This window comes from Rhinatrema bivittatum, chromosome 4 (genome assembly GCF_901001135.1).
Source record: "Rhinatrema bivittatum chromosome 4, aRhiBiv1.1, whole genome shotgun sequence".
In the NCBI taxonomy this organism is placed as follows: domain Eukaryota; kingdom Metazoa; phylum Chordata; class Amphibia; order Gymnophiona; family Rhinatrematidae; genus Rhinatrema; species Rhinatrema bivittatum.
Genome location: NC_042618.1, coordinates 287048034 through 287060514, shown reverse-complemented (window position 1 = coordinate 287060514; position 12481 = coordinate 287048034). Strand labels below are relative to the sequence as shown.

The following is a 12481-nucleotide window of genomic DNA, read 5'->3' as shown; positions in this document are numbered from 1 at the left end:
AGATCTATAACAGATTGCTAACTCCTCCCCTCTGGGGGAGCAGGTCTATAACACCTTTAAAGTCAGGGAAAGTGCACGCGCACCTAAGGCAGACAGAGTGCAACTAGGTAATGGTGGCGTCTCCCGTCAACGCACGTGGGAGACCCAACTGGGACCGGAGGAGGCCATGGAGCTGCCGGAGGAACCTGGGAGCGTAGGAGGAGCGCAAGCGCGTAGGCAACTGCCTACCGCTGTCAAAGAGGAAGGTCTGGGACCCGGGCATCGGGGTTGGGTAGATCCGGTCGCAGGCCTGCCGCAGCCGGGAAATGCAACAGCAAAGTCCATGAGTTAAAATACCTGCATACTTTACAAATTTCTGGGCAGTTCTGAAAATGGTCGTGTATTAAAAGAAATCTGCTTCAATTTGGGTTAACTTGATATGCATTCCCAAAAAAGATGTACTTTAGGATGCTTTACAAAGTTGAGGGATGGTTCTGATCTTCTGATTATAAAATAATTCTTCATATGGGGAAAAAGATTTTAAAGTGGATTCCCTATCTGGTTCATATCAACACAGAAAAAGACTACATGGCCTATCTAATCTTTGGTTCAAGTGCAAAAATATAGTAGCTCTCAACTGAAATTTTTCTAAGACATCTGTAAGAGTTGAACTGTCCTGAAATACAAGAATATCTTGGATTTTGCTATTTACATTTATTCTCTTTCTAAGGGAGGGTAGATAGACCCTCACAGTATGTGGCAGCAACTCAAGTGAGAATTTAAGAATTGCTGTCAAATATTTTCACTATATGGTGAAAGAGTAGATGACCTAGGAAATTCAAAGCATAAATAGCACACTTGGTAAAACCATCAACCGTTACTTTAGAGACCTTGTGAATTGCAATTTCAACCTTTGAAAAGTCTCAATAAGTCAATGGTGACTGTGGTTTCCTTTGTCAGCAAGTTGGCACAAATTCTCAAATTATGCAGGAACAACAAAAGATGACTGAAAGTCTGTAATCACAAATGGTCACCTTGCTAAATTCATCCTTGGCTCTTATTAGAGACAATGGGATCCTGCATAGGAAGATTGAGAATAGAGACAACTTTTACCGACTGTAACTTCTAACTTGCAAATTCAGACGTTTCCTATAATTGATTTCTTTACTGCTACTCAGTTAATTAAAAAAATATTTTGTTGATTAATATTGCATCTGATTCTGTACCTCAGTTTGTTAAAGTTTAGTATATTCCTGTTAAAAGTAGTGATGTGCCTGTATCTTTGCTATCAGATTATCCAGGTGTAGCCACTGAATCTAACTACCTTAGTTCATTTTTTGAATTGCAGGGAGTTAATCCCAAGAGTGCAACCTTGTTTGTAAACTTTGGTTCAGAAGTAGAGAAGGACTGGATACTTAAAACCTTTTTTGTTCACAATATAAGTTTTTGTGTTGTCAAATTTCAATATTTCCTATGTGTTCAGAGTGAGCCAACAAAGGAGGAAATCTTTTCTTCAACTTAAGCAGAGTGCCAGATATTCATACCTACGCGTGGGCGTAGATTTGTGTGCGCAACCCGGCGCGCACAAATCTACGCCCAATTTTATAACATGCGTGCGCAGCCGCGCACATGTTATAAAATACGGGGTCAGCGCGCGCAACAGGATGCACACGCCGAGCCCTAGAGGAGCCCTGATGGCTTTCCCATTCCCTCCGAGGAGCTTTCCTTCTGCCCCCCCAGCCCTACCTAAATCCCCCCTACCTTTATTTTTTGATTTATGCTTGACTGCGAGTAAGTGTAGGTTGCGCGCGCTGGCCCCAGCAGCAGTGGAGAGGCCTCTGGCCACGCCCATGCCCCTCCCCTGCCCATTTTTTCAAGCCCCGGGACTTACACGCGTCCCAGGGTTTGTGCGCGTCGCCGGGCCTATGCAAAATAGGCTCGGCACGTGCAGGAGCGGGTTTTCGCACGTATGCCTTTTAAAATCCGCCCCAGAGAGTTTTATCCCTTGGGGCCAGCTTTCTGCTTAAATTTCCTTGTAAGTGTTTGGCAAGATTCAATAATCTTAGATTTTTATTTTTTGAGCCTGATGATTTGGAGAAATTTTTCAGACAGAGAGTGAAAACTACAGGTTTGAAGATGAGGCCAGATAAAATGTATATTTCCTTGTGGTTTTCTTTCTTTTTTTGTACACTCCCCTTTTTGTGGGCTATATGCTAGTGTTTAATAATTGTATTTTGATTTGTCTGTGTTTTTCGTATATATTTATATTATCACTATGTTATATTTATATTATCACACCAATGTAAATTGTTACATTTCAGTAAATAAATAATAATAAAAATAGCACATGCATACTTTCACTTTGAAAACTGATGTAAAGCCAGCAGGTAAAAAGTACTATATGTATATTCTTTGTCCCAATACAGACAGAGCACTTATTTATCTGGGTAAATTCCTTTGAAAACTGTCTACCACATTAGCCAAACATCTTTAGCAAATGACAGCATATAATTGCATTAACACATATTGGAAAGGGTTATTCAGTACTTGGGGCTAAGATGAACTTTTAACAGAGTCCAAATGACTATCTTTTGCAAGGAAAAGTTGAACAAATGTAGTTGTGTTATTTTAAGTATGTTTTCATTAAGTCCCATAACATGATACAGTCTATATTTTATTGAATATTAAATCCCCTTTTATGGCTATACTTGAGATATAGTGCATACATTCTTATATATTGATTTTATTTTTTTTTTTTTCACTAGCATAATAGTTATTTTAGAGAGCACCTTTTTCCTTATGCATTTGCCTGGATATTGAGCTTCCTATTTCTCATTTGAAAAAAATAAAAAGGATTCCTGTTGTTTCAGTACTTTTTATCATGGCTAAGGACTTATTTATTTATTTATTTAAAGGCTTTTATATACCGGAGTTCATGCACTTGTGCATACTACTTCGGTTTACACAGAACAAGGAACAGAAAATTACATCAAACAGATTGAACAATTAAACAAATGTACAATTACATCAAACAATTGGGTATAAATAACATGGCTAACTTAGTAGGAACTTAGAGTTTGAGGTAAAGGAGAGAAATAGTACCAAGTGGTAACAGAACAATGTTAATGGCTAAATAATAAATATAAATAGTAAATACAAATTCTTATAAGACTTGTTTGGTTTTGTGCATTAATAATTTCCTCCTCTTCCTGCTTCCTCTGGTGCTGAGCCTCATATACCATATATAATCTAAGGAAGGAAGAGCACCCTAATAGAGCAACAGCCTGATGACCATGGATGCCAGGGTTCAAATTTTGCTGAGCTCCTTGTGACCTTGGGCAAGTCACTTCACCTTCCATTGCCTCAGATACAAATTTAGGGCCCGATTCATGAAGATATTTTCCCATAGACACAGAATGGGAGAAAAGCCTTAGTGAATCAGGCAGTTAGATTGTAAGCCCTTTTGGGACAGGGAAATACCTGCTGTTCCTGAATGTAACTTGCTTTGATCTATCAATGAAAAGGCATGACATAAATCTTAATAAAACAAACAAACAAACCCTTGCAATGCCAATTTATTTGGAATGGTTGTATTTTTCAGGTCCAGTTACTGGTATCTACTCAAGATGTAGATAACTACAAACAAATCAAAGCAGACTTAGACCAGCTCCGACTGACTGTAGAAAAGTCTGAACTTTGGGTTGAAAAGAGCAGCAGCTATGAGAGTGAAGAGATGGGTGAAAATCCGTCAAAAGATGGTAAAGAACAGATTATTGAGGTGCGTTACAAGTTTTCATTGAGTACTATTTCAGAGATTGAAACATAATTTCCAAGTGCATATAGAGTGACAAACCGATATTCCACATTTCTATCCAGGCAAACTGAAATAAAATTGAATATTCAATAATAGATATAATTCACATAGGATCTTTGTCGTAAAACCACCTGAATAAATGGATAGTGCCAGAGTGTCTGTGAAAGATAGGGGACAAGAAACATCATTATTGCTACCTAATTATAGTTGGGCAGCTTGAAACGCAGACAAGTAAAGTATTTTGTCCATTGCTATTGTAGAATTTGAATTTAGAAAATAAATATAAGCTTTAGTGCTGTTCTCTTCTTGTAAGGTGCACCTGAGGGAAAAGGCAAGTTAGTTCTCATTTACCCCAAAGCTAGCTTTATTTCTATACTGACAAGATACCTACTTGTCACTGCATCCATCTGCTCGGCATACACTAGGCATGTGCATTAGTTTAAAAGAAAATAGAAAAATGAAACATAGGGGCCTGTTCATTTATTTTGTGGGGCCCCAAAATAAACTGGAGACCTCACAAATTAAATGAATCTTATTTATTTCATTTGTTTTAAATAGAATGATTTCTGTAAGTCATTATAGTGAATGGACTCATAGAAATCATAGGAAAGAAACAGGTGAATGTGTACAGTTAGAAATTGATAAGTATAGAGCAGAGAAGGGGATGATGTGCATGTTGTCAAGGAGGATGACATGCACATCAAGAGGACTGATGTATCATAGTGAAGCAATTTGCCAATCTTGACCTATCATTGCAGACTGGATACAGTGACGCGATTACATTGATCTTGAAGACTGAGCATGGCAGAGATTTGCTGTAAATTGCTTCTTAAGACATTGTTTGATAGCTCTTAGCTCTGTATTCAGTAGACTTCTCCATCTCCTGATTCTACATTCTGCATTCCTGCCTGTACGCTTTCCTGGATTCCTGGTTTTCTCCAGGCCTTCACTATGATTACCAATTAGTAAACTTTTATTTAACACCCAGACCTGGTCCTTTTTTTTTTCATTACAGCTTCTCACCTCATGAGAAGCACCTAAAGTCTAAACACATACAATGGGAGCAAACTAACATTGTCTGGGAAGCAAGTGAGAGCTTACCCCCATAAAAAGAATCCCCAGCAGGGATAAAGAGTAAAGCCATGGGATGGAATATGCTAGCCGGAGCAGCCCCTGAAGAAAAATAAATTAGTTTGGGTGCCCTTGGGTTAAAAACCCGCTAAGGAGTATCCAAATGGCAGATGAAATCTGGAAGATTGGGCATCCAAATGGCAGATGAAATTTAATGTGGACAAGAACAAGGTGTTGCATATAGGGAAAAGTAACCCTTGCTGTAGTTACATGATGTTAGGTTCCTGTTGTGCCCATCGGTCGCAGATGCCTGCGACCTCTCGTGCTCACCTCTTTTTTCCCTGCACCATCAATCATGGGAAGAGGGGCGGCCTCCGCCAACCAACGCCGACCTCCCCAGCATCCCTGGGACGGCATGGGCACAGCAGACCGCCATCTTACTTACGGAATCACCTAGGCACGCATAGGGCCTCATTTTGTATACATCATGGCGAGAACCTTGGGGGCATCCCCTCCCAGTGACATCAACCTGCTGGTGTACTTAAGCTGACTGGCAAAGACTTCCTCTCGTTGTTAAATCCACTCCACTCATAACAGTTCCATATTAGGAGCTACCACCTAGGAGAAAGATCTAGGCATCATAGTGGATAATACTTTGAAATCATTGGCTCAATGTGCTGCAGCAATCAAAAAAGCAAACAGAATGTTAGGAATTAAGAAGGGAATGGTTAACAAAACAGAAAATGTTATAATGCCTCTGTATCGCTCCATGTGAGATTGCACCTTGAATACTATGTACAATTCTGGTTGCTGCATCTCAAAAAAGATAAAGTTGCGATGGAGAAGGTACAGAGAAGGGTATGGAACAGCTCCCCTATGAGGAAAGGCTGAAAAGGTTATGACTGTTTAACTTGGAGAAGAGATGGCTGAGGGGGGATATGAAAGAGGTCTTTAAAATGAGAGGTCTTGAATGAGTAGATGTGAATCGGTTATTTACACTTTCAGATAATAGAAGGATTAGGTGGCACTCCATGAAGGTAGCAAGTAGCACATTTAAGACCAATCGGAGAAAATTCTTTTTCACACAATGCACAATTAAGCTCTGGAATTTGTTGCCAGAGGATGTGGTTAGTGCAGTTAGCGTAGCTGGGTTTAAAAAAGGTTTGGATAAGTTCTTGGAGGAAAAGCCCATTAACTGTTATTAATCAAGTTGGCTAAGGCAGGGGTCCCCAACCACCGGTCCGCGGACCATGACCGGGCTGTTGGGTTTTTGCCGGTCCACGGCGCCGCTCTCCCCGGCTGCCGTTCATTGGCTGCTGCGGGGAGGCGGGGTTAGGCTGGAGACCCACCTCTTCCAACCCCAAAAGGGAGGAGGCACGACCCAAAAAGCTAAATAGCATGTCGCAGCTGAGCATACAGTAAGAAGATCAGCAGGGCCGTGGTGGAGCTCATGTCACCAAGGCCCGAAGAAAACAATCTCGTCTAAACGTGCAGGTGCTCCTACTCCTTCCTGCCCGCGCGGCCCCGGAAGAAAAATGTTGCCGGAGCCGCGCGGGCAGGAAGGAGGAGGAGGAGGAGCATCAGCTGCGTGCAGAAGAGGAGCAGTGCGGCCCGAGAAGACCAGGGCCGCTGCAGAGCCCATCCTGCAGCAGCCCGTGAAGAGGAGGCCCAGAGGTGAGAGAGAGGCTGAGGGTTTGTAGAGTGTGTATGTGTGCATATATGAGATGAGTTGAGAGACTATGTGTAGGAGTAAAGACCTGAATGTTTGCAGAGGCAGCATGTGAGAGCCTCTGTGTGTGTGAAAGAGAGAGCATGTGACAGTGAGAGCCTGTGCTTGAGCAAGACAGCATGTTGGAGTGAGAGAGAGCCTGTGTGTGTGAGACTCAGACAGCATGTGCCAGTGAGAGACTTTGTATGAATGATTGTATGAGAGAGAACATGTGATAGTGAGAGCCTGTGTGTGTGTCTGTAAGTAAGAGAGAGAGAAAGCATGTGAGAATGAGAACCTGACAGTGTGTTTGAGGGAAGAAGACAGATGGAGAGAAAAGAAATATAAAAAAGGCAAAATAAAAGGAATTGGCAAAAAACTAAGAAAGGGAAGGTGGGAAAAAAAACCCTGTGACCAACTGATTAGAAAACTAAGATCAAACAGCAGATGTAAAAAAAATAAATAAATTACTTTTTACTGCTTGGCACATGTAATCTTTGGGAATGTGCAAGAGTAGCAGTTTCTCTATGCGGATCTCACAATGTACGAGATCAGGATGGAGGAACTGGAAGCCCACGGGGCCTGCACAGAGGAGGCAGCAGAATGGGCTTTAGTGCCAGTAGCAGTAATCAGCACCTCCCCAATAGCCACGTGCAGCACTGACAGTGGCAGCAGAGGAATGAGAGAGGCTCTGAGGTTGTGAGGGAGCCAGTGAGAGTGAGAGCATGAGTGTGTATGAGAAAATCCAGGGGAGTAAGAGTGTGTGTGTGGGAGGAGTGTGTGTGGAGGGGGAGAGAGTATCTTACAGCCTGAGAGTGTGTCAGTGTCTGTGAGAGCGAGAGGTTATGGTTGTGTATAAGAGCATGAATGTGTAAGTATGTGACAGTGTATGTGTGAGAGAGAATGGACATGTGAGAATGTGTGAGAGAGAGAGGATAACCTCCTAATCCTCGACAATATCAAGGTGACTGGAAATCAAGAGCTCCCATGTATGGACAGCAGGGGCTTTTTAAAATCCTTATTAGTTTTAATTATTGTGTGTTATTTGATATGTGCTGTTTTGAAATATTTTATTGGTGTTTGGGAAATTGTAAAAAATATATATGATTTTAATTAATAGAAATTCTATTTATCAGTACTTTTAAAGTATTCTTTTATTAGTATGGTTTTACTATTATAACTGATGCTTTATGCTTCTTGATTTTATTTGTTTTATGAGGAATGGTGGTTCTGTTTTTCTATTGTTAATACACAGAGTCTGGCTTCTTGGGGGTTTCCATTTCAGTTTTTTCTAATTTGTGCTCCTTTATTTTGTATTCTGTATTTGGTGAGGGTCTGTCTCTGCTCTCTGTGTGTGTGACCATGATGAGAGATTCTGCTAGCATGTAGTGTCTGTATAGGGATCTATAGCAATCGGGTTTGTTTTGTTTCCTCAGTAGGTGGTGTACTGTTATCCTAGGACCCAGTGTAATATTTACCCTTGCTTATTCACAGGTAGGGTTTTTGTTGTTTGAGTCCTTGGTGTTATTACTGTTATGTTACGATGGGATTGCAGTATAGATTTTGAGTGTCTTTTTTTGTGAGGTTTTGTGTTAGTTCACAATGTGTCTGGCAGTGGAAGGTGTTTGTGCTGCTGTTACTGTGAGGTGACACCAGAATTTGAAAATATCTTTTAGTATGATGAGCTGTAAGGGAAACATCCAAGCTCCATTGTTTGGGGGAATTTCAGTGGATGCACAGAGTTAGAGAACTGGAGGTGCAGGATTTATAAATGTCATGATTAAGTATGCACTAAAATCCAACACTATCCATAACTCTGCCCCCATATGACCAAAGCCCCACCCCCACTCTGCCCTGCCGGGCCATGGAAAAATGGTCTTGCTTGAAGCCGGTCCCCGGTGCAAAAAAGGTTGGGGACCACTGGGCTAAGGGAATGGTCTCTGCTATTTTTGGCATCCGTAACATGGGATCTTCTTAGTGTTTTGGTACTTGCCAGGTTCTTGTGGCCTAGTTTGGCCTCTGTTGGAAACAGGATGCTAGGCTTGATGAACCCTTGGTCTGACCCAGCATGGCAATTTCTTATGTTCTTATGAGTATGTTGGTTGCTCTGGCTAATAGGCCGTACCCAGTGTTATTTTGCATTGCTTGATTTAAAATAAGAAAACTGCTAGCTTATATTATACTTCACTACTGTACTTTTTCCATTAATGTTCTGGTTGGACTTACTGTTTACTTACATAATACTAGTAAAAGGGTTAATTACTGTTTTATTCTGGTGTGATGATTTTATTTGGTCTGAGATGTCACTAGTGAGAGGTTGTTTGGGAAGGGCATAGAATTGTGGTATCAGGGGAGACCGGGACTCGGTCTCATTTCCCACACAGGCTACAAACCCAAAGATAAATAATGCTAATAAATATAATTTCTCATGTGTTACTCTCCACCCCAAACATAAGAGTAATTCATAGTCTGGCCCAGGGGAGCACAAATGTCTGAAAGATTCCCATGCAAACTCTTTTCTAAGCTAGGTTAGCAGCTTTTAACTTATAAAAGATTCTTTTGGTTTCTCTAATGGTCATAATCTATAAAACAGAGTTTCTAACTGGAACAAGGAAAGAGAACCACGAAAGTATAGGGGAATGGGGTAGCGGAAGTATTTAGACTTGTGTAAAAGAAGGCAGATTTACTCAACTTTTCCTAGAAAATCTGTGGCTATGTGCTCTTCTGGTTCCCTACCCAGACCTCTTGGCTCAGCAGCCAGTACAATAAAAGAGGAGAGCAGGAGAAATAATTCTAGGTCCCAAAACGTAAAGAAGGCAGTGTGAAATATAGCCATGGACCAGGGGCAATGGAATTTTGGGAGGCGATCAGAACATCAAGGGAAGAGGTGCATTAAGAGAAGAGGGCCCAGTATAGAGCCTTGAAGCATGCCAAACAATAGTGGACAGTGGTGGAGGATCTACCAAGAAATATACTAAAGGTGAGATGGGAAAAGATAGGAGAACCAAGAAAGGACAGAGTCCCATAATCTGACTGAGGTCAGAGCATCAGGGAGTAAGTGGTGAGACAGTGTCAAAAGCAGCAGATAGGTCAAGGAGGATGAGAATTGATTGGCAGCCTCTGGACTTAGCCAAGAAGAGGTTGTCATAAATTTTAGCAAGGGCCATCTCAGTGGAATGGAAAGGGTGGAAGCCAAATTGATCAAGAATGTCTTGGGATTCAAGAAAACGAAAGCATTTCTGGAGTATGTTTTTAGGTCAGGGAAGGAAAAGTAAAGTGCATTCTTTAGTTTCTGGAATCTACAATGTACCTGAAACACCATGTTCCCTACCCTCTTGGCCTTCTGGATCTCCCATCCCCCTACTATTCCTATGACTTCCCTATCCCTTCTGATCTCATGGCTCCCTCTATTCTGGCTCCCCCTACCCACTTGGCTCCTGGTCTCCCTTCCACCCTCCCTAAACGTCTAGCTCCCAAAGGACAGGGATAACGCTGAAATCATCTTGGGCATTCTTAGAGGCAGCATGGATTGAGCCATCATGCAATCACAAGTCCCATATTCTATATGGAAAACAAGGGGGACAGGGACTCTGAGTTTATACCCATGCTTATTGCTCCTGATGTGCTCAGATGTTTCCTCCCATTTCAGGAGCCAGGAGGTCCATAGGATTAGATGGGAATAGGTAGAGTAGCATTCTGTGGTGCAGTAGATGGAGTGGGAAAGAGAATGAGTGCATGATGTCTGGGGAGAAAGGAGTGATGGTTTTTAAATTTGCAGTGCATATGTTTTGTTTTGTTTTTTTTAAATTAAAAGTGAGGAAGGGACATTAATGTATAAATGTACTGAAAATGTGATCCTGCTTGAAATGCTGTATTACATTTTTCATAGGATAATTGTCCTATGAAGAATAATAAGCATATGAATATCATCAGATCTGATTATTGTAAAAAATATTGTATGGTATCTGCCACTTTTATTCATTGCTTGTGGGAGTGTCCACAAATATTGGCATGTTAGAATGAAGTTGTTTGATTGTTAATAAATATGATTAACAAGTTGGTGATTATCAATTGTGACTTTGCTATATTATGTCATGTATCCCAGGGTGTGATGATGAGGAAGATGCATAGGTCTTTCCTGATCAAAGCTTTTTTAATGGCAAAGCATTGTATATGTCATAAGAACATAAGAAATTGCCATGCTGGGTCAGACCAAGGGTCCATCAAGCCCAGCATCCTGTTCCCAACAGAGGCCAAACCAGGCCACAAGAACCTGGCAATTACCCAAACACTAAGAAGATCCCATGCCACTGATGCAATTAATAGCAGTGGCTATTCCCTAAGTAAACTTGATTAATAGCAAAATACCCTCTGCATCTACTCCCACCTGTAAATGACGAGTAAACGTATTATGCCTGTAGCTTTATACGATAAATCAGAATAGCCTCCTGTATAGTCAGACCTTATTTCCTGATATTTTAAGGTATATTATTGGGGTTGTGTTTGGAACTCCCCCTTTTTTGTGGACTTGATAGTGCAGAGAAGTCTGGGGTAGATTTTATAAAAATGCGCGCGCGTACTTCTGTTCACGCACCAGTCGCAAACAAAAGTACGCCGGATTTCAATAGATACGCGCGTATCCATTAAAATCCGGGGTCGGCGTGTGCAAGGCTGCCCAAAATCGGCAGCCTGTGCGCGCCGAGCCACGCAGCCTTCCTCCGTTCCGTCCGAGGCTACTCCAAAATCGGAGCGGCCTCGGAGGGAACTTTCCTTCCCCCCCCCTGTACCTTCCTCTCCCTTCCCCTACCTACCCCACCCCCCCCAGGCCCTATCTAACCCCCCCCCCCCCTACCTTTGTTGCACAAGTTACGCCTGCCCAAGGCAGGCGTAACTTGCACGCATTGGGCCAGCCGCTGGCGCGTCATGGTCTCAAATGGTTTGATGCAATCCTGCCTGATATTGCAATGTGGAATTCTCAAATGATTGACATGATGACCATGGAATATAGAACTGATCTGAGAATGGAAAAAGCAAGGAAATTTTATAAAGCTATATAGTACCCTTTTTTGCAGACTTTAGATCTGGATACAAGACAGACTTATAGTTTTCTAAATGATGCTTAAGTTTTGAAATTTTTTTTTATTTGATTGTTTTGAATAATCCCACTCTGTGCATCTTAATTAATCTGTATAGAAAGAGGGGAGGGGAAAATGGGGGAAAATATTGTATAACATTTTATCTTATTGATTCATTGTATTATTGACTGGGTTTGCAATAAACAGTTTGGGGGAGGAGGAAAAAAGGGCCGTGATTCTTGGCCCTCCCTGTTCCGGTGCCACTGTCAAGGACAGTAAAATAGTTGTTGCTATCCTTATTGTAGGTGGTTCTCCTCTTCCTGCAGCTTGCTTCCTTTATAATGAAGAATGCTCTGCAGGGAGAGAGGAGATTGCCAGGGTTTGAAGGTGGGGGCACAGTACAACTAGAGGTCTGCTGAAGGCTTTGTGCTGATTTTTCCTCCTCATCCTTGTTGGTGAAGCCTAAGGAGCTACGACTTTGAGGTGAGAGGGGATATTTTTAGTCATTTTAAATGACACCACAACTCTAATGGCAGATCCACTATCACCATGGTGACTTACAGATCTCTGGCACTGTCAGAATTGTTGGTAGAGATTTAAGCAATAATATACATAGGAGTGCATTGAAAGGAGAGGTGTAACTGTGATAAGACCTTAATCTGTCAGATATGGATTGGAACATCCACCTATGAAATCAGATGTACAGATATCCTGGATTCCTTTCAAGAAAAATGGTAATGGAACAGTGGATAGAAAGTGAACATGTGGCTTTCTTTTCTCACTCTCTTTCCTCCTTAATAGCTAATTCTTTATTCTGTCAGAAAATTCAAAGTG

The 12481-nt window shown here is 41.6% G+C and overlaps 1 protein-coding gene across 1 annotated transcript in view; it reads left to right on the top strand.

The window, feature by feature from the left end:
* Positions 1-12481, top strand: part of ITPR2 (inositol 1,4,5-trisphosphate receptor type 2) — a 1380003-nt gene that overhangs the window by 631075 nt on the left and 736447 nt on the right. The window contains 1 exon segment of the mRNA XM_029597493.1: positions 3581-3757. Coding sequence (XP_029453353.1) covers positions 3581-3757 — 177 coding nt within the window.